The sequence below is a fragment of the Eschrichtius robustus genome, chromosome 10 (assembly GCF_028021215.1).
Source record: "Eschrichtius robustus isolate mEscRob2 chromosome 10, mEscRob2.pri, whole genome shotgun sequence".
NCBI lineage: Eukaryota > Metazoa > Chordata > Mammalia > Artiodactyla > Eschrichtiidae > Eschrichtius > Eschrichtius robustus.
This window is the reverse complement of record NC_090833.1, coordinates 44,249,415-44,275,243: the sequence shown is the minus strand read 5'-3', so window position 1 is coordinate 44,275,243 and position 25,829 is coordinate 44,249,415. Positions and strand designations below refer to the sequence as shown.

General features: G+C 40.8%; 1 protein-coding gene across 2 annotated transcripts in view; it reads left to right on the top strand.

Annotated features, from left to right (window-relative positions):
• Nucleotides 1-25,829, top strand: part of PCSK5 (proprotein convertase subtilisin/kexin type 5) — a 451,875-nt gene that overhangs the window by 107,379 nt on the left and 318,667 nt on the right. For both annotated transcript variants that reach the window (XM_068551986.1, XM_068551985.1), the window contains exons 4-5: nucleotides 14,321-14,464; nucleotides 18,339-18,415. In XM_068551986.1, the coding sequence (XP_068408087.1) occupies nucleotides 14,321-14,464; nucleotides 18,339-18,415 (221 nt within the window). The remainder of the gene's footprint in view (nucleotides 1-14,320; nucleotides 14,465-18,338; nucleotides 18,416-25,829) is intronic.

Genomic DNA, 25,829 nt, shown 5'->3' with positions numbered 1-25,829 from the left:
GCTGAGACTCCCAGCCACAAATGTAAAATATTCAAATCATCCTAGCTATCCTTACAAAGATGAAGTGCCCTTTCAAGTTTGCCTAACCTATCTCTCCAGATAATGAAGAGAATCATCATCTCATTATTTTGTAGTAATCTATTTCTCCTTTTTTTTTTTTAAACCAAGGTCATCTTCTGTAAACTATTAGGAACACTGATGGCTCCTATGAATGTGGAGGCATCCATTTGTTACATACTTTATCTTCTTCAACCTTCATAACAATTCTCTGCATTCAAACTACAAATCAGCTTTTAAGAATTTAGGTAACTAGACAAAGTCATACAACTGGGAGGTAGCAGAGGTGGAATTTAACCTTTCCTCTGCCTGATTCTCCTGGCTAGTATCCCTTACCTGCTGTGCTGAGTTTGGTGGTGTTGAAACGCACTGAGCTTCCTTGGAATTTCTGGGAAGTTTGTAAATTGAATAATCATTCTTGGATAAATGTACATTGGATCTAGTTTGGTCAGGGATATCTTTTTTTTTTTTTTTAATGTGTGTGATAACAAAGGTTTTGAAGTCCATCAAAGTGGCCCGTAAATGTCTGAGAACTTCCCTAGCTTAATTTAGATTTTCTAAAATCTGTGAAGGCATCTTCAGTTTTGGAGTCACAAAATCTCTATTTCATAGATCCCAAGGAGAGCCCATCAGCTTATGGGCTCACCAAAGCTCAAAGTCCAGTTGCTTCAGGTAGCCCTGAGAACGAAAGGTTAAAAAAGATTGTCTCCAAAGAAGTGCAAGAGAGAGTAACACTATTGTCTGAAACTGCAAAGGGGAGAACTAATCCTAGGTACTTCCCAGTGGTTCCCAAGTGCAGTTGACCCTAGAATAGCACAGGTTTGAACTGCACCAGTTTACTTATATGTGGAATTTTTTTCAGTAGTAAATACTATAGTACTACACAATTCATGGTTGGTTGAATCTGTGATGGGGAAAGGCAGATACAGAGGAACCATGCATACAGGTGGCCGGCTATCAGTTATACGTGGATTTTCAACTGCGTGGAGGGTCAGCGCCTCTAACCCCTTCATGGTTCAAGGCTCAGCTGTACTGAGACGCAAATGGCAGAAGTATGGGAAGTGATGACTTCATCAGAAATGGAGCAGGACTAACAATGGAGTGAGCTGTTCCCGGTGGTGTGCTGGGTGACCTTCCAACAGCTCTTGAAAGCTTACTGTTACACATTCAGGAATTCTGCAAGCATGGTAGCTTAAAACTGTCCATGATGTGAGTATTTACACTGTGGAAATTGGCAAACACTAGAAATAAGAGGTCTTTTTTTTAAAATGGAAACTGCATTTAGGAATTTTCATTTTCACTTTCGATGCACTTTGCTTTTGTCCTTCCATCCTTAGTTTTTTGTTTGTTTTGTTTTTTTTTTAAATTTTTACTTATTATTTTTTTTAAGTATTTATTTATTTATGACTGTGTTGGGTGGGTCTTCGTTTCTGTGCGAGGGCTTTCTCTAGTTGTGGCAAGTGGGGGCCACTCTTCATCGCGGTGCGCGGGCCTCTCACTATCGTGACCTCTCTTGTTGTGGAGCACAGGCTCCAGACGCGCAGGCTCAGTAATTGTGGCTCACGGGCCTAGTTGCTCCGCGGCATGTGGGATCTTCCCGGACCAGGGCTCGAACCCGTGTCCCCTGCATTGGCAGGCAGATTCTCAACCACTGCGCCACCAGGGAAGCCCGAGATTTTATTTTCAAAGAACTGATTTACCAGCACGTCATTGGCTCTTCAGTAAAGAAGTGAGCTCCCTGTCATTGAAACTGTTCAAATAGAAACTGATGATTTGCTAAAAGATGTGTTGCAATAAGTGGAATAAGGAAACATTAGAAGGCCTCTAAAGTCTTATCCAACTAGGTTCCGCCTTGTCACTTGAATGCACTGATCACAGTGCTAAGACCAGTGAGACTTCTGTTATTTGAATTTCTTTACTGGAGCTATATTGTCCAACATCCACTCCTAATCTGCTCCTTGTCTGAGTCTGCAGTGTTTTGCCCTCTCCTGAGCCCTTTTTGTTTCAACTTTTAACAGAAGAGTTTCCATAGACCATAGGGCTGCTTGGTTTTGAATCCTAATTCTACTATTGACCAGCTGTTTGACCTTTGGAAGGTTACCTAGGCTAAGTCTCATGTTCTTTAGCTGTTAAAAGCAGATGATAAAAGTACCTCTCTCCAGTAGTTGTTCTGACTCTTAAATGAAGCTAGTTCATATAAAGGGATTAGTACAATGCTTGGCCATACTAAGAATCTAGTACATGTCAGTTCTATGTCCACTTAAGAGGGTAATGATTCTATTTTTTTTTTCTATTTCTTAGAGCTTTTTGACTCCAAATTTTACAAAGAATTCCAAGCGTATTTTTACACTTTACTCAGCTAACTAGATATGTTTCTGAATTTGTCTATAAAACAGATTTTTTAAATTTTATTTATTTATTTTTATTTTATTTATTTATTTTTATTGAAGTACAGTTGACTTACGATGTTGTGTTAGTTTCTGGTATACAGAATATATATAAATTATTTTTCAGATTCTTTTCCATTAGAGGTTATTACAAGATATTGCATATTGTTCCCTGTGCTATACAGTAGGACCTTGTTTAGCTTACATAAAGTAGTGTAGGGGGAACCTTCAAGATGGCGGAGTGGTAAGATGTGGAGATCACCTTCCTCCCCACAAATACATCAAAAATACATCTACGTGTGGAACAACTCCTACAGAACACCTACTGTGAATGCTGGCAGAAGACCTCAGACTTCCCAAAAGGCAAGAAACTCCCCACGTACCTGGGTAGGGCAAAAGAAAAAAAAAAAAAAAAACAGAGGCAAAAGATTAGGGATGGGAACTGCACCTCTGGGAGGGAGCTGTGAAGGGGGAAAAGCTTCCACACACTAAGAAGCCCCTTCACTGGCGGAGATGGGGGGTGGCGGGGGGGAAGCTTCAGAGCCATGGAGGAGAGCGCAGAGGGCAAAGCGGAGAAATTCCTGCACAGAGGATAGGTGCCGACCAGCACTCACCAGCCAGAGAGGCTTGTCTGCTCACCCGCTGGCCGGGGCAGGTGGGGGCTGGGAGCTGAGGCTCGGGCTTCGGAGGCCAGATCCCAGGGAGAGGACTGGGGTTGGCTGCGGGAAGACTGCCTGAAGGGGCTAGTGTGCCACAGCTAGCCGGGAGGGAGTCCGGGAAAAAGTCTGGACCTGCCTAAGAGGCAAGAGACCATTGTTTCGGGGTGCACAAGGAGAGGGGATTCAGAGCACCGCCTAAACAAGCTTCAGAGACGGGTGTGAGTCGCGGCTATCAGTGCGGACACCAGAGATGTGCATGAAACACTAACGCTGCTGCTGCAGCCACCAAGAAGCCTGTGTGAGAGCACAGGTCACTATCCACACCCCTCCGGGAGTCTGTGCAGCCCGCCACTGCCAGGGTCCCGTTATCCAGAGAAAAGTTCCCTGGGAGAACACATGGTGTGCCTCAGTCTATTGCAACATCACTCCAACCTCTGCCACTGCAGGCTCACCCTGCATTCTGTATCCCTCCCTCCCCCTGGCCTGAGCTACAGCCCCCCCAGGCAACCTATATGCAGAGGCAGGGCCAAATCCAAAGGTGAACCCCAGGAGCTGTGTGAACAAAGAAGAGAAAGGGAAATTTCTTCCAGCAGCCTCAGGAGCAGTGGATTAAATCTCCACAGTCAACTTTATGTACCCTGCATCTGTGGAATACCTGAATAGACAATGAATCGTCCCAAAATTGAGGTGGTGGATTTGGAAGCAACTGTAGACATGGGGTTTGCTTTCTGCATCTAATTGGTTTCCGGTTTTATGTTTATCTTAGTTTAGTATTTAGAGCTTATTATCATTGGTAGATTTGTTTATTGATTTGGTTGCTCTCTTCCTTTATATATATATATATATTTTTTTTCTCTTTTTGTGAGTGTGTATGTGTATGCTTCTTTGTGTGATTTTGTCTGTATAGCTTTGCTTTTACCATTTGTCCTAGGGTTCTGTCTGTCACTTTTTTTTTTTTCTTAGTATAGTTTTAGCACTTGTTATCATTGGTGGATTTGTTTATTGGTTTGGTTGCTCTCTTCTTTCTTTTTCTTTTTTTTATTACTTTTTTATTTTTAATAACGTTAAAAAATTTTATTTTAATAACTTTCTTTTCTTTATTTATTTTTCTTTCTTTCCTTTTTTTTCTCCCTTTCTTCTGAGCCGTGTGGCTGACAGGGTCTTGGTGCTCTGGCAGGGTGTCAGGCCTGAGCCTCTTAGGTGGGAGAGCCGAGTCCAGGACATTGGTCTACCAGAGGCCACCCAGCCCCACGTAATATCAAATGGCAAAAGCTCTCCCAGAGATCTCCATCTCAACGCTAAGACCCAGCTCGACTCAATGACCAGCAAGCTACAGTGCTGGACACACCATGCCAAACAACTAGCAAGACAGGAACACAACCCCACCCATTAGCAGAGAGGCTGCCTAAAATCATAATAAGTTCACAGACACCCCAAAACACACCACCGGACGCGGTCCTGCCCACCAGAAAGACAAGATCCATCCTCATCCACCAGAACACAGGCACCAGTCCCATCCCCCAGGAAGCCTACACAACCCACTGAACAAAGCTTACCCACTGGCGGCAGACACCAAAAACAACGAGAACTACAAACCTGCAGCCTGCAAAAAGGAGACCCCAAACACAGTAAGTTAAGCAAAATGAGAAGACAGAGAAATACACAGCAGCTGAAGGAGCAAAGTAAAAACCCACCCAACCAAACAAATGAAGAGGAAATAGGCAGTCTACTTGAAAAAGAATTCAGAGTAATGATAGAAAAGATGATCCAAAATCTTGGAAATAGAATGGAGAAAATACAAGAAACATTTAACAAGGACCTAGAAGAACTAAGGAGCAAACAAACAATGATGAAAAACACAATAAATGAAATTAAAAATTCTCTAGAAGGAATCAATAGCAAAATGACTGAGACAGAAGAACGGATAAGTGACCTGGAAGATAAAATAGTGGAAATAACTACCGCAGAGCAGAAAAAAGAAAAATGAATGAAAAGAATTGAGGACAGTCTCAGAGACCTCTGGGACAACATTAAATGCACCAACATTCGAATTATAGGGGTCCCAGAAGAAGAAGAGAAAAAGAAAGGGACTGAGAAAATATTTGAAGAGATTATAGTTGAAAACTTCCCTAATATGGGAAAGGAAATAGTCAAACAAGTCCAGGAAGTGCAGAGAGTCCCATACAGGATAAATCTAAGGAGAAACATGCCAAGACACATATTAATCAAATTATCAAAAACTAAATGCAAAGAAAAAATATTAAAAGCAGCAAGGGAAAAGCAACAAATAACATACAAGGGAATCCCCATAAGGTTAACAGCTCGTTTCTAAGCAGAAACTCTGCAAGCCAAAAGGGTGTAGCAGGACATATTTAAAGTGATGAAAGGGAAAAACCTACAACCAAGATTACTCTACTCAGCAAGGATCTCATTCAGATTCGACTGAGAAATTAAAACCTTTACAGACAAGCAAAAGCTAAGAGAATTCAGCAACACCAAACCAGCTTTACAACAAATGCTAAAGGAACTTCTCTAGGCAGGAAACACAAGAGAAGGAAAAGACCTACAATACCAAACCCAAAACAATTAAGAAAATGATAATAGGAACATACATATCGATAAGTACCTTAAATGTAAATGGATTAAATGCTCCAACCAAAAGACATAGATTGGCTGAATGGATACAAAAGCAAAACCCACATATATGCTGTCCACAAGAGACACGCTTCAGACCTAGAGACACATACAGACTGAAAATGAGGGAATGGAAAAAGATACTCCATGCATATGGAAATCAAAAGAAAGCTGGAGTAGCAGTTCTCATATCAGACAAAATGGACTTTAAAATAAACACTATTACAAGAGACAAAGAAGGACACTGCATAATGATCAAGGGATCAATCCAAGAAGAAGATATAACAATTGTAAATATTTATGCACCCAACATAGGAGCACCTCAATACATAAGGCAAATCCTAACAGCAATAAAAAGGGGAAATCAGCAGTAACAAAATACTAGATATCAGTTACAGGAAGAAAACTGTAAAAAATACGAACACATGGAGGCTAAACAATATGCTACTAAATAACCAAGAGATCACTGAAGAAATCAAAGAGGAAATCAAAAAAATACCTAGAAACAAATGACAATGAAAATACTACAACCCAAAACCTATGGGAGGCAGCAAAAGCAGTTCTAGGGGGGAACTTTATAGCAATACAATCCTACCTCAAGAAACAAGAAAAAATCTCAAACAAACAACCTAACCTTACACCTAAAGCAATTAGCGAAAGAAGAACACAAAAACCCCAAAGTTAGCAGAAGGAAAGAAATCATAAAGATCAGATCAGAAATAAGAAAAAAGAAATGAAGGAAACGATAGCAAAGATCAATAAAACTAAAAGCTGGTTCTTTGAGAAGATAAACAAAATTGATAAGCCATTAGCCAGACTCATCAAGAAAAAAGGGAGAAGACTCAAATCAATAGAATTAGAAATGAAAAAAGGAGAAGTAACAGCTGACACTGCAGAAATACAAAGGATCATGAGAGATTACTACAAGCAACTATATGCCAATACAGTGGACAACCTGGAAGAAATGGACAAATTCTTAGAAAAGCACAACCTTCTGAGACCGAACCAGGAAGAAGTGGAAAATATAAACAGACTAATCACAAGCACTGAAATTGTGACTGTGATTAAAAATCTTCCAACAAACAGAAGCCCAGGACCAGATGGCTTCACAGGCGAATTCTATCAAACATTTAGAGAAGAGCTAACACCTATCCTTCTCAAACTCTTCCAAAATATAGCAGAGGGAGGAACACTCCCAAACTCATTCTACGAGGCCACCATCACCCTGATACCAAAACCAGACAAAGATGTCACAAAGAAAGACAACTACAGACCAACATCATTGATGAACAAAGATGCCAAAATCCTCAACAAAATACTAGCAAACAGAATCCAACAGCACATTCAAAGGATCACACACCATGATCAAGTGGGGTTTATCCCAGGAATGCAGGGATTCTTCAAGGATTCTTCAATATAAGCAAATCAATCAATGTGATAAACCAAATTAACAAACTGAAGGAGAAAAACCATGTGATCATCTCAGTAGGTGCAGGAAAAGCTTTCGACAAAATTCAACATCCATTTATAATAAAAACCTTCCAGAAGGCAGGCATAGAGGGAACTTGCCTCAACATAATAAAGGCCATATATGACAAATCCATAGCCAACATCGTTCTCAATGGTGAAAAACTGAAACCATTTCCTCTAACATCAGGAACAAGACAAGGTTGTCCACTCTCACCACTGTTATTCAACATAGTGTTGTAAGTTTTAGCCACAGCAGTCAGAGAAGAAAAAGAAATAAAAGGAATCCAAATCGGAAAAGAAGTAGTAAAGCTGTCACTGTTTGCAGATGACATGATACTATACATAGAGAATTCTAAAGATGCCACCAGAAAACTCCTAGAGCTAATCAACGAATCTGGTAAAGTAGCAGGATTTAAAATTAATGCACAGAGGGGCTTCCCTGGTGGCGCAGTGGTTGAGAATCTGCCCGCTAATGCGGGGGACACGGGTTCGCGCCCTGGTCTGGGAGGATCCCACGTGCCGCGGAGCAGCTGGACCCGTGAGCCACAACTACTGAGCCTGCGCATCTGGAGCCTGTGCTCCGCAGCGGGAGGGGCCACGATAGTGAGAGGCCCGCGCACCGCGATGAAGAGTGGCCCCCGCTTGCCGCAACTGGAGAGGGCCCTAGCACAGAAACGAAGACCCAACATAGCAATCAAGCAATCAATCAATCAATAAATTAAAACTTAAAAAAAAAAAATTAATGCACAGAAATCTCTTGTATTCCTATACACTAATGATGAAAAATCTGAAAGAGAAATTAAGGAAACACTCCCATTTACCACTGCAACAAAAAGAATAAAATACCTGGAATAAACCTACCTAAGGAGACAAAAGACCTGTATGCAGAAAACTATTAGACACTGATGAAAGAAATTAAAGATGATACAAACAGATGGAGAGACATACCATGTTCTTGGATTGGAAGACTCAACATTGTGAAAATGAGTATACTACCCAAAGCAATCTACGTATTCCATGCAATCCCTATCAAGTTACCAATGGCATTTTTCACAGAACTAGAACAAAAACTTTCACAATTTGTATGGAAACTCAAACGATCCCGAATAGCCAAAGCGATCTTGAGAAAGTAAAACGGAGCTAGAGGAATCAGGCTCCCTGACTTCAGACTATACTACAAAGCTACAGTAATCAAGCCAGTATGGTACTGGCACAAAACCAGAAATATAGATAAATGGAACAGGATAGAAAGCCCAGAGATAAACCCACACACATATGGTCACCTTATCTTTGATAAAGGAGGCAAGAATATACAGTGGAGAAAAACAGCCTCTTCTATAAGTGGTGCTGGGAAAACTGGACAGCTACATGTAAAAGAATGAAATTAGGGACTCTCTTGGTGGTGCAGTGGTTAAGAATCCACCTGCCAATGCAGAGGACATGGGTTCGAGCCCTCATCCAGGAAGATCCCACATGCTACGGAGCAACTAAGCCCTTGCGCTACAACTACTGAGCCAGTGTGCCTAAGCCCGTTCTCCACCACAAGAGAAGCCACCGTGATGAGAAGCCTACACACTGCAACTAAGAGTAGCCCCCACTCTCCGCAACTAGAGGAAGCCTGCGCGCATCAACGAACACCCAACCCAGCCAAAAATAAATAAATAAATGTATTTTTAAAAATTAATGAAATTAGAACACTCCCTAACACCATAGCCAGAAATAAACTCGAAATGGATTAAAGACCTAAATGTGAGGCAAGACACTATAAAACCCTTAGAGGAAAACATAGGCAGAACACTCTATGACATACATCGCAGCAAGATCCTTTCTGGCCCACCTCCTAGAGAAATGGAAATAAAAACAAAAATAAACAAATGGGACCTAATGAAACTTAAAAGCTTTTGCACAGCAAAGGAAACCATAAAGAATATGAAAAGGCAACCCTCAGAACGGGAGAAAATATTTGCAGATGAAGCAACTGACAAAGGACTAATCTCCAAAATATACAAGCAGCTCATGCAGCTCAATATCAAAAAACCAAACAACCCAATCCAAAAATGGGCAGAATACCTAAATAGACATTCCTCCAAAGAAGATATACAGATTGCCAACAAACATATGAAAGGATGCTCAACATCACTAATCATTAGAGAAATGCAAATCAAAACTACAATGAGGTATCACCTTACACCAGTCAGAATGGCCATCATCAAAAAATCTACAAATGCTGGAGAGGGTGTGGAGAAAAGGGAACCCTCTTGCACTGTTGGTGGGAATGTAAATTGATACAGCCACTATGGAGAACAGTATGGCGGTTCCTTAAAAAACTAAAACTACCATACAACCCAGCAATCCCACTACTGGGCATATACCCTGAGAAAACCATAATTCAGAAAGAGTCATGTACCACAATGTACATTGCAGCTCTATTTACAATAACCAGGACATGGAAGCAACCTAAGTGTCCATCGACAGATGAATGGATAAAGAAGATGTGGCACATATATACAATGGAATATCTCAGCCATAAAAAGAAATGAAATTGAGTTATTTGTAGTGAGTTGGATGGACCTAGAGACTGTCATACAGAGTGAAGTAAGTCAGAAAAAGAAATACCGTATGCTAACACATATGTATGGAATCTAAAACAAAACAAAAAATGGTTCTGAAGAACCTAGGGGCAGGACAGGAATAAAGACGCAGACGTAGAGAATGCACTTGAGGACACGGGGAGGGGGAAGGGTAAGCTGGGACGAAGTGAGAGAGTGGCATGGACATATATACACTACCAAATGTAAAATAGATAACTAGTGGGAAGCAGCTGCATAGCACAGGGAGATCAGTTCTGTGCTTTGTGTCCAACTAGAGGGGTCTCATAGGGAGGTGGAAGGGAGACGCAAGAGGGAGGAGATATGGGGATGTAGCTGTATATATAGCTGATTCACTTTGTTATACAGCAGCAACTAACACACCATTGTAAAGCAATTATACTCCAATAAAGATGTTAAAAAACAAAAAAAAGAAAAAGAGGTGTGTATCTGTTAATCCCAAGCTCCTAATTTATCCCTCTCCTGCCTCCCCCCTTTAGTAACCATAAGTTTGTTTTCTATGTCTTTGAGTCTGTTTCTTAAAACAGATTTTTTGTGTATTTAATTCTGCTCTCTTATTAACGTTGTAGAGTCAGAGACGCAGTCTTATGAACCACTTTATCAATGGAAATGAACAACAGATGTTTTCAGTGTTAGCAGACTATTGGCAGCATATAAATTGGCAGTTCATTGGAGACCTTAAGAACCTGGAAAAGTTTAAAAATAATGACACTGAGGGTTCCGACCCACCCCCCCAGTCTGAGGAAAATGGTGGTGAGAGCATAACAAAGGTGTTTATTTTGGGTATAAACTGTTCTTTCATTTAGCAAACTTTGTGATATGTTTATAAAGACACAAGAGAAGTAGACACACCCAGAATGGTTTATAAGCAAAAGAGCTCATAACCGTGGTATGGAAGAGGCCTTTTCTAGAACTCACAGAATAATCTCTAAAATTTCATTCCTGAAAAAGAATAAAAGTTTTTATTGATAAGGAAATGAGAGACCTAGGTAGTAACCATTGTTTCTGTAGATATTTGCTATTTTGTGTCCTTTCTAAATACTTTGTCATCTGTGCATAGCCTATTATTGAAATACAGGACATTATTCAGAGCTGAAGGTGCATATATGTACTCTAAATATTTGTCTTACATATACAGTGCACATATGTGGTTTTCATCAGCTTTAAATCTGCTGGAAATTTCTGACTGGCCCCTTTTGTGAATACCAGCCTCGGGACTATATGTGGTAACACAGTTCCAGACACTAGTCTTAATTCCTGCTCTGGCACAGATCTCTTAACATGGCAGGCTGAGTGTGAGGAAATCATGGCTAATATGTGTTCCTTTTGCCTTTGGGTAATGCTGTAACACAGATTGCTGTCAAGTAAATAGAGCCCAGTTTAAAGACCATTTTGATCAGGCAGTTAAGGAAATGATTAATTCCTTTTCATTTGGGCTGCATTGAGTGACGTCAGTATTTTCTGTAGTTTTTGCTCTTTGGATACCTTGGGCTTATGAAACAGTGACATGAGAAACATGTTCGGAAGCCTGGACTACTTGAAATGGTGTTAAAAATCTAAAGATCACGTTCAGGATGTAGGGTCCTCGTTTAAGGGTCCACTGATCTTATTACTCATTTTCCAGAAACACCCCTGGCTCTGATCATCTTTTTTTTTTTCTTTGACATTTTAGCTACCTGATATATTAGATTATCCAAATGAAAGTATCAATTGGATATTTCCCCTCCTTCCCCTTCTACCAATACCATGTTGGCAGATGAAAAGAAAAAAAGTGGTTCAAAAATATTTAATGGTGAAGTCAGATTCAACAGAAGCAGAGGTGGAAGAAAGAAACCTAACTGCTCCACTTTGAACACACATGTTTTCCATACACGGTGGGTTTTCTTCAGTTTTCATAATTACAATTTCAGGCAGCATCCCTCCACTCCAGGACAGTTATCCATGTGTGGGTGACCCATTTCCTGTGCATTTCCTTCCTCCCACCCACCTCTTGGCCACATTAATGCTACTTTGTGTCACAAACGATACCACAGGTGGCCAGAGCAGGTTTTGAAAAAGAAAAAAATGAAATGGAAACCTGTCAGTGTTGCTTTGTGTTAAATTAAAATATTTGGTGAGGAGAGGCCCAAACTCTTGGCTAGAATGAGACTTCTGAAAAACATGGGCATTTTGTAAATCTACACTGTTTCTTTCATGATCTGTTAATCAAGCATTAGCTGGCTGGATATCTCTGACGAGGTCGGAGGAGCAAGCGTTTGGCAGATGTGAACTTGGATATAAAGTGGAGAATATGCCCTCACTTCTGGCGTGTAAGCGATAAGCCAATATTGACTGAAATCCTAGACTAGACTTGGTTTAATGCATAGTCTTCTAGAGGCTTACAAAGGAGCCAAAATTCACACACAAGATTCAACATTCAACCACAGTTCAGCAGAATTCAGTAAGTTGAGGTTGGACTGTGTAGAACAGAATGTTTTTTTTATGTGTGTGTTGTGTGTTGTGTGTGTGTGTTGTGTGTGGTGTGTTGTGTGTGTGTGTCTGTGTCTGTCTCTCTTCATTCCTAAGTTCAGGGAAGGGGAAGAGCTAGCCAAGTGGGAGGCAGTAGGTCCTGAGCTGTGCTCCAAAAACTGGGGAGAGAGGGGAGAGTGGAATTGGATCAGTGTAGTAATAGATGGTGGTGCAGGGCCTCAAGTGCCAGAAAGAAGTCAAGAAAGTGACAGAAAGTTACAAATGTTCATAAAATATATAAGCCCCTATTTTCAATGAAATTGATATTATCTGTGATGAAAAATGGGTACACCATTTGTCAGAATGAATCCATAAAACTATTCAAGTGTGTTTATAATGTTCGACAAAGGTATTAGAGGTATCTGCCACTAGTTAGCATTTGATTTTGAGGGGTAAAGTTTGGAAAGAGGTGAGCTTCCATTTAGGTTGTACTTAAAATAAAAGTCAAGTCATGGCTACAAAGCCTGGGATGACCTGACCTCTGCTGCCCATTCTGATCTGCTACCTTTTATGCCATTTTCCTGCTCATCCACTAAGCTTCAGCTAGACCTCATCTTCTTTCTCTTTCTTCAATGCACTAATCTGTTTCTCACCTTATGGCCATTGCATTTGCTGTGTCCTCTACCACGACAAGGTCTAAGCTCTTGGGCAAGCCAGCTCTTTCTCATCAGTCATATCTCAACTCACATTTCACTTTCTCAGCAACTGGGGTCTTTTCTGACCATCCCCCCCCAGAGAAGTGTGTACTCAGACTGCTCAGCATTGACCGCCATATTACCCTCTTCAATTCCTTTAAAACATAAGGAGTGTTCTGAATGGTCTTCCTTGTTTTCTTTATCATCTGTGTTTCCCCTTTAGAGAGGTCATGAGGACAGGGACCTCATCTTCCATGTTCACTGCCATACCCCAGCACGTAGTAAGTGCTCAATAAAGTATGTGTTAGATGAATCAGTGGCAGTGGGGTCTCCATTATGCTTAGAGCATACAGAGCTCATGTTCTCTTCGCCTCTTGAAGTGCTGAACTGTTACAAAGCAGGAGGAAGATAGTGAATGTTGAGGACCTGGGCTCGCGTTGCCATGGCAGTAGGCTACGGCACATCCCTTTTCCTTTGTTCCTCTGCTGAGCCTTAAGAACCTGGAAAACGCCACTCAGAGGGATATTTCATAGAGATGGACCTTGAAGGAGTAATTGTGTGGGTTGGATGAATGCTAGTCAATTATATCGGGAAGAACTGCTGGTTTAATTTATTTCTTGATGTGTTTGTATGTTGTAGCCATTGTGGAATGAAATCACTACACCTAATGAGCTAAGATTCGATGCCTCTTCAGCCTGCCATTTGAAGCCCTCACGCACATTTTCCTGTGCCTGTCCCCTGTCTGGACTCTGCACTCTTCTTCTCTCCCTTCTCAAAGTAGCACTGAACGAGTCTGTTGGCTCCCTACAAATTATGAGACAACACTCATTGTTAATTTGCTGAAAGAAGTTTGAAGAAACTGTTATTTTTTCTCATTAATGGGTTTCTCACAGCAGTGGCACACCTCTGGCTGGCACCGTACAGAAGCTGCCGGGGTTTTTTTGCAGCCAGGCTTTTCTAGTTGCCTGTTTAAGAAATTATAATGTATATGTTCTTCAGTTATCTAGTTTGGGTTTATAAATGAAATGCTACAATCCCTTTTTATGTGTCATTAATACATGCTAACAATAAAATGGTGCACCCATTATTCTGCTGTTGAGATATACTTTATTTATCATGTTTTTCCGAAGGTATTAGAACAGGGCAGAACTGGCAGGAGAGATTTCTGTCTTGCTTTCCTTCCCCACATCTATCCTTCCTCCCTTCCCCTGTTGTCATGTTGGAGATCTGCGCTTCTACTTGAACAGACGATCCAGCAAATTCCTGTTAATTTAACGCATTGTCTTAAGTAGTAGGTGATTTTCCAGCCTCCTCACTATTTGGTAATCTGCAACGTCCAGTTCTCCCTCTTACACCTTTAGCACTGCAGTGACAACACACATCCCTGCCAGTCAGACATGAATATCGAAGGAGCCTGGAAGAGAGGCTACACGGGCAAGAACATCGTGGTCACCATCCTGGATGATGGCATTGAGAGGACCCATCCAGACCTGATGCAGAACTACGTGAGTATTTGCTGTGGTCAGAGCAGCTTCCCTCCTGGGAAACAATGGAACTCATGTTAGGATGCTCCAAAAGGGGGGAAACCACTGAAAAATGCAGCCAGCGGGTACAATAGGCTCTGCGTGTTGCTCCCGTCTTATAAAGCATGCACTCTTGGAGGGCAGGAAGCAGGAGATAAGGCTATCCCGCTATCCACTTCTGTGTGCCTTTGATGTTCTGATGACAAAATGCAGGTGATAAGGTAGCAGAAACCCCAGCACCAATCCCACGTGCTACTGACAACATCCACTCTTCTCAGCAGTTCATCCATGCAGCCAGATAGCACTCCTTGTTTCCTTTATGGAGAAAGCGTGCTTAGAACTCTTCTCAAGTTATTCCGCGAGTCTCGTTCTCTCTCTGCCTCTCCCTTTTTAAAGGACAGTAATGAACGGCCTCCCAGTAGTCCTTAGGAATCAGTCAATTCCCTTGCTTAAGAAAGGACTGAGATTCCAGGACTCAGAACATAAGGTGAGCCCAAGGTCACAGATGCAAGTGAAAGGGCTGAGACTCAGTACTTTCATTGAAAACCACAGTCTTGATACCCGGTGCCCACTGGACACTGGGGTCGGTTTCTGTCCCTGGGGTCCCCTTTACCACCATGATATTTCCTGCCTGGAAGTAGGTCAATGACCCCTCTCTCTTCTACTCTCCAAACGCCTCCTTTTCCATCAGCTTCTCCTTCCTAAGTTTGGTTAAAAATGCCATAATTATCTCCCAATATGCCATTCTCGGCTCAAATTTGTTTCTCATGACACCTTGGTGTTCTCCCTAAAATATCTCTTTTGTTACCTAAGAGCCTGCAGTGACTCCCTCTTATCTGCAGATGCAGCTCTCTGATTCCTGTCAGGACTCAGCAGAGACTCCTGGTGGATCCCACTCAACACCAGTGCCTTCTAAGCTCTTTTCTGTTGACGACTGCTTCCACTAGAACACTGGTATCACTGCATACCCACTAGGACTTCAGTCACTTTTACCTATGTCCCTCTCTGTCCCTTCATAACTCCTTTCAATCCCAAAACTTTGGTTGTATGAGTTTTCCTATATTGTATTTCATGTTGTTATTGAAAAAAATTTCAAAGTTGGTGATTTTCTCTCAGCTTGCAAGTTTCCTCTCACAGCCTTGAAAATACAAGCAGCTGTAAATCATGATGAAGTCAGGACTCGTATTGATCCTTGAGGAGGAAAGTCAGGGGCCAGGGTGGGAAGCTTTGCTTCGTGTTTACGGAAGGTCCCCACAGAAAACCCTGGGCTATAACTGGAGGACCACATCTCCTCAGATTTTTCTCTTCTCTGTTCTATATTCATCACCATTAAGGGGGCAGTGTCAGCAAGCCCAGCCCATCTCACGGTGCCCTGAGCTTGTGGAGAGTTCTGAGAGGGGCCCGGCCCATAGCTTCCCGTTGCACATTAACACGAAGGACCCACCATCCTCGCAGGCCTGCTGCCTTTCTCTCCTCTTTGCTCCTCGGTAACTGGTGGACACGGCAGTGGCCCATTGTCCTGGACTCAACTCAGAATGGACATGGCCTTTTCCTTAAGGCGGACATACTGTCCTCTTGAAATTTGCTATTTCCCCGCCTCTCTCTCTCTGTCGCCCTCTCTCTCTCTCTCTCTCTCTTCAGCATGGGAAGACATGGTTTCCCTGCACTGTGGGAATGACTCCCTGTATCTGTCTCTCTGACCATCTCTCCTCTGGCTTCTTTCTCATCTGCCGCTTCATCTTCTCATGAAACCATTTAGGTAGCGATTGCCATATATGCTCTCCAATGTTTATTTTTCATTTGCTCAGTCTCACTTATTGCATGACACTTGTTCTCTCAATTAGTTTTCCTTTTGTCACTCAAACCTGAAAAGATTCTCTTTTTATCTTTGCAAATAAAATACTTCCAAGTCACTTCCTTGACACATCAGAAACTACCACTGGCTCACACAGCCACCCGTATTTCTGACCTACGAAGACCTTCCTTCACTCAGGACCACCCAATATCACCTTATACTTTTATCAACTTGAACTGCTTTGCCTCTCAGTATTCTACCCTGTTGCCCTTTTTGTTTCGAAAATTCAGCTAAGAAACTTCACAAATCAATTTTTACAATGAAATGTTGAAACAGTTTCTCCTAAATTAGATGATTTTCCCTAAGGTTGAAAAACAGAGAGAGAGAGAGAGAGAGAGAGAGAGAAGGAACTGCAAGTTCATTTAGTTCTCATTTGTACGAGACACTTGATTGGCTGTCCTTACCCTGCCTCCAAGCACACTCAGATAAACTTGTGTCTCTTCACAGAATGGAATTTTAGAGCTAAAAAGGAACTTCAGTTCAGCCTCCTCATTTGATAGGGTAGCCACTGAGGCCTGAAGACTAAAGTGAGTTAGCCCAGGTCATATAAAGAACAGAACTGTGCCTGTCCACTGCCTAGCAAAGAAGTCTTTCTTATCGTATGCAGTGCAGTTTTTGCAAGGTGTTCCTACTCCCCACTGCATAGAAATGCATTTGATTAAACACAAAGAGCCTTAACCTAAATGTGATTGCATTCTTTACCTCTTTCACTTTTTCTCCCTGGAAAGAAAATTCTCCACAATTCACCTGTGCAATTAGCAGTACTGGTGCCCTTTTGATTCTCCTAATGTTACAGCTGGTGAAGAGTAGAGAAAAGCACATTGGATGGGGTGGCTGGGTTCCAGTCTTAATTCCATAGGCAATTCGTTTCATGCCTTTGGCCAAGTCACGTAACCTGTCTCGGGCTTCTGTTTCCTTATAAGTGAAATTGCACAGTATTGTCCTTCATGCTCTAATGACTGCTGAGGTGGGCTGCTTTGTGTGTTCCTTTGTACGGGAAGCAGAGACTTATCACCTTTATATGTCATGTGTATTTTGCTTACTCCCCCCAAAAAATTCAGACTCCATGTACTTTAAGTTATTTTCAGAAACAAGAGCCTTTGATAAAGACAGAAAACAAAGATAGCATTTACTTTCACTAAAACTGATAACAGAAATAAATCATCATAAAGCATCAGAAAATTCAAAACATCCTAAATTAGTTCTATCTATGGTGATATAAATTTGGATGATGGAGCAATCCATTAATTTTTTTTTTTTTTTTTTTAGTAATTTGAAGATTTTTCACAATCATTTAAAAAAGCAAACAAATAAATTCAGCTTTGGTTTCAAAGAAACTTCTGCTTCATTTTGGAACTTTGACATATAACAAAATTTTGATCATTATTTTGGTTGGGGCAAAAGACCTTTTGGTGTTAGTACGAAGTCTTGAATTGTAGACCCTTTTACAGTAGTTAAAACATCTGAAACCAGACAAATATTGCCTAATAGAGGTCCCAAGATACCTGATATAATAGATTTCTAATAATGATTTTTAATTGGCTTGCCAATTATTTATGAATGATTTCTGTCTCCAAAAATCTTTGAATTGTGATAAGGAATTTGCACACTCAAGAAATGAAGTAAGGAATACAGAGCGAGTCGGCGAAGAATAAATCACTGTCTTCTAGGTGTTCTAGCAGTACTTCGCAGAGAAGGTGGTTGTCGAGGACATCTTCAAAGCACTGGGGTGAGGGGTCAGTGCTAGGTATGAGGGAAAAGTGCTGGCAAGAGCGGACTGGACACGTCTTTGGTCTGCAGAGAGTATTTCTTCACCTTCATGGGGAAAGATATGACACTGATTATTACAGAACAAGGCATCCTGACACCACCGGACCATGAGTGTATTATTTACTCTAATTACTCTCTTGCAGAAATGTGTTTAAGGAGGCATGAGCCTTCAGGGGCATGGCTAATTAATGAACGTCTGGTCTCCTTTCTCTCTCTCCTCTGTGACCATAGGATGCTCTGGCGAGTTGTGACGTGAATGGGAACGACTTAGACCCCATGCCTCGTTATGACGCGAGCAACGAGAACAAGTAAGGCCCAAGTGGGAGTACCTGGCATGTGGCTGGCAGGGAGCTTTGTTTTCTGCTCTTGCGGAGGGAAGTGTTTTTTTGAAAATCTTTGGTAACAAATGATCCCTAATTTGCTCCAAGGTAAACAAGTGTCTTTCGGCTAAAGCTTCTGGATATAAAAAGGCGTGGTCCACATAGTAAGAATGGTTGCAGAGAGAAACTCTGGGGAATGACTTGAGGGTGCGGTTGGGGAATATCGTTCCTCAGGTGTTCATTGGCCTGTGACCCATTTGTTTAGGGATAGGGGTGCTAAAGGGAGAGGCAAAACAAAGTGCCCCCCGAGAGGGTTACTTTATTCTGTTAAGTTCAACGCATTTGATTGAATGCTGTGCTTGAGGTCTCTGCCAGCGCTTTCTGATTTGCTTCTTTTTCTCCTCTACTTTGTAGCGATTGTGTTTTTTACTGATATACCTGAAATACCTCTATGGTTTGCCACGTATGGAACACATTACCTTTCTTATCCTCACAGGCAAGATCCTTAGAAACCCATGGAACCACGTTTACACTTTCCAGTTAGTACAGTAGTTTTCTTGAAAGCAAATGAAATACACATCCATTTCTTGCTTAGGATGATCCAGGTATTTTTAAAAGATTAGTAGGTGTTTCTAATCTCTAGATCACATTAACTTTTTTGCTTTTACTGCACAGTTTCTCCAGGATAATGCTGTGATTTAGATACTATCATTTGAATTTTTATTTACATGTTTTTGTTTGGAATCACAGAAGTTATAAAGAGAGGTGTTTTACCCATTTATTATGTACTATTTCTAGCCTGCATTTTTCTGTAGGGAAAAGTTTCTCAGCTGGTATTATTTAAGTAAGTCAATAAGTTTAGATAAAACCAATGCGGCCTAGATAATTGTGACTGTACATGGGTTTTTCTTTTTTTTTTTCCTCTTCTTACCATTTACAAAGAAGCCTCAAAAAAGTTACTGTGAAAAATGCTGTTTTTTAATATTAACGAGTCAATATTATAAATCAAATTCAGTGGTGAAAGCATTAACATACAAATTGATGTAGATAGAATTTTCCAGAACTTTCCAAACAAAAAGAGAAAGGGCCCTAAAGTAAACTGGATCCTTTTCTTTCAAGCCTGGTCATTACTGCCTAGATTACACTGTTTAAAGTTATGGTCAATCTCACACAAAGGGTTACAATTTGAGACAATGTGAGCTAATTTATTTAACCTAATTTGCAAACTAGCATGAAACACTGAAGAAGAAACTCCAAGCTTCCATGCTTAAAAGGTCACCGATAAATTTCACTCTCCAGTCCATTCTGCTCTAGTGTGACACATATACTCCTAAAAATACTCGCACTCTGCAAAGTCTAAAACCATGGAGTACTAGGAAAAGCTTAGAAGCTTCATCAATGACACACAGAAAAATGATAGGGACCTATTAAAAATTATTCATGTTAACACTTTATTCATGTTAAGTGGTTAAGAAATTTATAAAACTATAATAAATGTGGCACTTAATCGTTTTTTAAAATTTTTTAAATTTAAAAAAGTCCTTTGTTAAATTATCTAATTTTAAATTCAGCCCTTAGATGTGAAGGAAAAAACAAGGCTCAGACAGGTCAAGTGGATAAGGGTTAAACAGGTAATAAGTGATGAAGAAGTTAGGAAGCAAAGAATCAAACTCAAGTGGTTTGTTTACAGACTCTTGCTCTGCATATTATACACAAGGCCAGAGCCCTTATGGTGATGAAAAGGAACATGATCCAAGTATCTTTCATTTAAATGAGTTGTAACTAGAGATAATTGGTTTCAGTAACAGTAAATTTGAGAGGAAGAAAGGCTGAATTATTGACCAGAATATTTGGAGAATACAGAGTGCTGAGCTGACCTTTGACATCCTGTCATAAAGAAGGCTCGAGACTGCATGCCAGTCTGATACTTCAAAATAGTAAGGATATGATTCATAGCTAGGCTGGGTTCAAAGTCCGTTTCCATCAATTTTATACTTAATCTGTGTCTTATCATTATGAAATTAAATTCTAACTAGTATGTTTATAATACAATTCTCTTGTGACACTGACTTCTTAAGCTGCACTGTTCTTTTTAAATTTTTTATACAATTTATAAAGTTTACACTCCATTTACAGTTTTTACAAAATATTGGCTCTATTCCCTGTGTTGTACAATACATCCTTGTAGCCTATCTTACACCCAGTAGTTTATACCTCCCACTCCCCGACACCTGTACTGCCCCTCCTGGCATTTCATCTTGAATAAGACCTGAAATTTGCTTATGGAAGTGTGTACCCATTGCATCTACTTCTACTCACATGCCTGCCACTCTGTGTGCAAGAAAAAAAGAGGAAGAAAAAAGAGATAAAGATGAAAACTTTGAAGAAGAACAGAGAATAGAGAGGAAAATAACAAAATAGGCTGGGAGGAAGGGGGAAAATAAGCAGAGTGGAGGATACCCTCCAGGATGGTTTTTGGAAGCATGGCAGCTTGCAAGTTATTCTGAAGTGGAAGGAGGGTTATCTGAGTTCAAAGAGGAAGTGACAGCACCAGATGTAGACACATGTGGACCATTGTGCTCCTAAGGTGTGCAGCTCTGTGTGTTTCGTGCATTCCTACAGCGCTCAGTGCAACTAGGTATGTTTTCTACAGTCACCTAGAGTTTCTGGGACAAAATGGTGCATGCAAATTTCACATTGTACTCAAATCACTCTCTAATATATCAATGTTATTGGAAGAAATTTGTGTTTTCAAGGCAAACGTGGTAGTAGAACTGATTGTACCGTATCTTTTGGCTAAAGTTATCCCATCAACATTTGGTGTAAAAAAAAAAAAAAAAAAAACATTTGGTGTATAGAGAAAAGATAAACAGGAAAGCTAGAGGAAAGTCGAGATCAAGTTAACACCCACAGTATCCTTGTACAGGGTGTGAAGGGACAAGAGAGGCTGTAGGTGGAAACTGAAAATGCATTGTGCCCTGTAGCCAGTTCTGTCTGAATCTACATGTGGTGACTTTTGCATCAAAACTCAGTGGTAATGGTGGCTCTTCTCCAAGGGCGTGTCTGTCCTGTGACTGACAGTACTAACTGCAAAGGCTGTGTGTGAAGACAATTCTCTGAGTGATGGCTTTTTACAGGCTGCCTTTTAAAAACTGTATCCTTTGTTGAGGATTCCTTTCCAACTTGGCAGCTCCCCAAGACCTTTGTCCAGGAAGAGTCACTACCATCCCGCTTCCTCTGGGGTATTCTAGTGTGTCCTGCTTTGACTCATTCTAAGTACTGTTCATGGTTCATTGAGTGCAGTGTGGGTTTGAGTGTTGGAGGACACAGGCATTGTTCTGGATGTGTGCTTAGGTTTGTAGCCTTGACAGTGAAATAGGGCATTTTCAGAGGGGCAACACCACCACGCCTACCTCTGTTTTATGAAAATCAGCAGTCACCTGGGGCATCAGATGTCCCTTTATCTCCTATCAGTACTGCTGCCCAATTTTTTCTTGGCCAACCACAAGCATGTATTCAGACATTTAGTGTTAAAGTATCCTCTCTGCTCATTAGACCATAATTATAAATATGATTGATGGATCTGTCTTTAAGTGTGGATCCACAGATAGATAATTCTGTTTCAATAGAAGTCATTTGGCATCAGGAAATAAAGAGTGGTTTGTAGTTTAAGAGAGTTGACTTTTATCCTTGGTTCACCTTAATAGCTTTATGGTCTTTAGGCCTAACTATTCTGAGCTTTAGTATTTTAAAAAATATCTAAAATGGGCATAATAATACTTCCAAAGATTAGCAATAAAACATGTAAAACACCAAGCATAGGGCTGACTATCTAATAGGCACTAGGTAATTATAGCTGTTATTATAATTATGTGTTCAATTCCTATATCCAGTTCTCAATAAATAATCAGTTAAAACTTACAATTATCTCAAAATATATGTGCATATGAACATTTCGCATTTCAATTAAGACTTGGAAGTCTTTGTTTATTTCCAAGGTCAGAGGTTTAGATATGTTTTCTGCTTCTTCAGGGGCTGGGAACTGTGGCTCATTTGGTCTACAGTAAATCTGCTTTTCTTTAATTCCAATACTCCATCTCCCTTTAGTGGACCATGAGTCCTTGAATCTGAAGTGAGTTAGTGAGGGGGAGGAATTTCTAAACATTGCCTGAATGAAAAAGTTGAGGCATATGCTGTGCAAGTGCCTCCTCATTGTACAGTCTGACCAGTAGGCTTCAGAGCATATTGGAATTATTTACACCTAGGTGCGTTTGTTCATTCATTCAGCAGGTACTCATTAAGACGCTACTTTTGTGAATGGCTCTGTGCTAAATGCTTGGGGGATACAATGATGCAATAATATAGGCTACTAACTAATAGGTTGAATTAGGAGATGACATAGGAAGAAGCTGTAACCTGAAGGGTTTTGGGTCCTATAGTTGGCTCTTCCTAACTGTAGGTGTGGAACCTGAGGATATGGAGGGTTAACTGAACCGTGTCATTTTGTATAAGGAACTTGAGCTTCCACGGAGTTTGGTATCTGCAGGGGGGGCCTGGAACCAATGTCCCATGGATACTGAGGGATGACTATACTAAGAGACAATGCACCCTCAAAACTTTATGCGGATCATATCTCTCAGATTTACCTGATTACATTTCTAGCACTAAAGCTTTGGGGTGAAGAAAATCACCTCTGAAGTAAAAAAGTTATAAAAATCCTTTTCTTATTGCTTTTTCAAGTCCCCAGATGGTGGAGTGTCAAACCCAAATAACAGATGCTAAAGAAATAGCATTATTAGGGGAGACCATAAAACCTGTTCTCCCATTCCGCTTTGCCTCCATTCGTATTAACTGGTAGAATAAAACTGACTGCATTATTCTAGGCTTAAAATAGAAAACGCCTCCCTATAAATGAAAGTCTCCTGGCATTTCATACTACTACTCCCATTTCTGATAAATGAATTATTGATGTCTGAGTTAGATTTTTCCTTCCCTAGGTTGCTTCTTTTTAAATATTCCCTGTGCTTGAGTCATAGCAACATATTTAGTGGGAGATGAGACCACACTGCGTATCTTGAATGTGTGATATGTGGGCCCAGAATCTAATTCCCTTTCAAAACTAACCAACCTATAGGTTAAAGACTCATTTCCAAAAGGAATGGATTTTTCATTTTTGTTGCTTATCTCTGTTTCCCTGAAGATTTAACCAGGGTGGATGGAAGTACACTTCTGCTCATCTTTAGTGTCCTTTTCACACATCATTTCTGGTTTTTAGAATGTCCATGTTGTGTGGCCTTTTCTTTCTCATCCCTGCGGATGAGGACGGTTGTCGGGAGATAGCGTTGCAAAGCAAAGCCGATAAATATAGGCAGTGTTGTCTACCTATACAGGAACTATTTTAACTCAATACTAGAGAGAAAACCACACTTTAAATCTACCACCTTAACAGATAGAAGCATTATTTATTCATACCCAGGATTTAGCCAAACATGTTCAGATAAAACTATCCTATAGCTAGGTAGCTCAGACAAAACCTACCAAAAAGAAGTGAGGCCATTATCAGAGGCTGATTTGTTTTTTCCATATATTTTTGAAATTTTTCCCCTAATCCTTTCGCAAAATAACACTACAGTGTACTATATAGTAATTACTTGATCAATGATTAGCGTGTGAATTTATATAATGCTGACTACAAATGTATGTACCAGAGGCCAAATGTGTACAAAAGAGACAGTTGTGGAAAATATCTGATCCTTTTCATATACAGCTATAGGTTTTATGTCCATGAAAGAACCTGCAACAAATATTGTAGAAAATTTGTTTCTATCCCGTAGATTCATAATGTAATATACTGAAGTAAGTAACATTTTGGACCATCTTCTAGGTTCTGGGAAGTGGTCTCGGTCTGGGGCCTCATAGCAAGTTGAGTAACAATAGGAAGTGGCTTCTTTCGGACCAGAAGCCAGCCATCCCGTCCCTTCCCTCACCAGCTGGTAGTCACAAGTCCTGACCATCCTCACCATTTAAATCCTTCTCTTTAATAGTTCTCCAAAGACACCCCCATTCCATCCATCCACACTAGCCTTCTGTTAGTCTAATCCCCTTCTCTCACCTGCATCCTTAGAAAATCTCCTAGATGGTTTCCCTGTCGCCAGTCTCAACCCCATCCTGCTGCCCAAGTGATATTTTAGAACCAAAATAAGAATATTAAAATTTTGTAATATCTTGAAATTTTGTTAAAATGCAGAACCCTTCATGACCCCACTCTTCCCTCAAGTCTGCTCTACTCTCTGTCCACGCCTTCCCCCCACTTTATTTATCTACCCTGCAGGATTTGCGGGGTTCCCCAAGGGTGCCACACTTGTTCAACCTTCCACCATCTGCACATGCATAATTCCTTCTTTCTCTGCCACTCGTGTCACTTCCCCTGTGAAGCCTTCTCTCACCTCCTGCATCCGAGTTGGATGCAGCTAACCCCCAGTGGCTCAGCAAGGAGGGAACAGAGAATAAATACCTTTTCTTTACCCTTCTGCATCCCACTGATGTCCTGCATGAGTGTTCCATTGGCCAAACCCAATGGGAAGCCAGAGGGCAAGGGAGTCCCTTAATGCAGTCCTCAGAGGTCAGCTTTCTGGGGTACAGAGCAGGGTAGAGGGTAAAAAAATAAAGCTATCCAGCACAAGATCCATTATATATAACACCATTTAATAGTTACTACTTTGGGACACATTTCGCTAATTCATCTAGACAAGCCAGTCAAGGTAGGTACTCTTGTAACTTTTGTATGACTGAACAGACATTTCATAACCCATACTAAACTGGAAAACATCTTCTCAGCATCTTTCCTTGCCTCTCTATTCCCTATCTTGGTACACGTGACCCCATTTACAATAGCGAAGGTTTTTATAAAAGATGTAAGTTCGCAGATGCTGTGGAAACTCACTGGAGGACATCCAACTCGGGAGAGAAGGCTTCACAGGGGAAGTGACATGAGTGGCAGAGAAAGAAGGAATTATGCAGGTGCAGATGGTGGAAGGTTGAACAAGTGTGGCACCTTTTGGGGAATCCTGCAAGTCCTGCAGGGGTCCCCAAATCCTGTCTGCTTCTCTATGTAAGTTCCTTGAATACATTTTTTAATACTCAGATATAAGTCTCTGGAATAAGTTTTTATACCCAGTATAAAAGAGCGCAGACACATCTAAGAAAGAAAATAACTATGTCCGTAGGAGTTGTCTTAATGGCTGTTTATTTATTCTTTAATGAGAGCTGAGTAAATACAGAAAATGGTTATCTAACCTCAAATTCCTATATACCTGACACCTGAAGTGTAAGTATTTATTTTTATAAAATACTGTATTAATTATTCCAGGGCTCATAATCATGATAATGCAGCCTTCAGGCC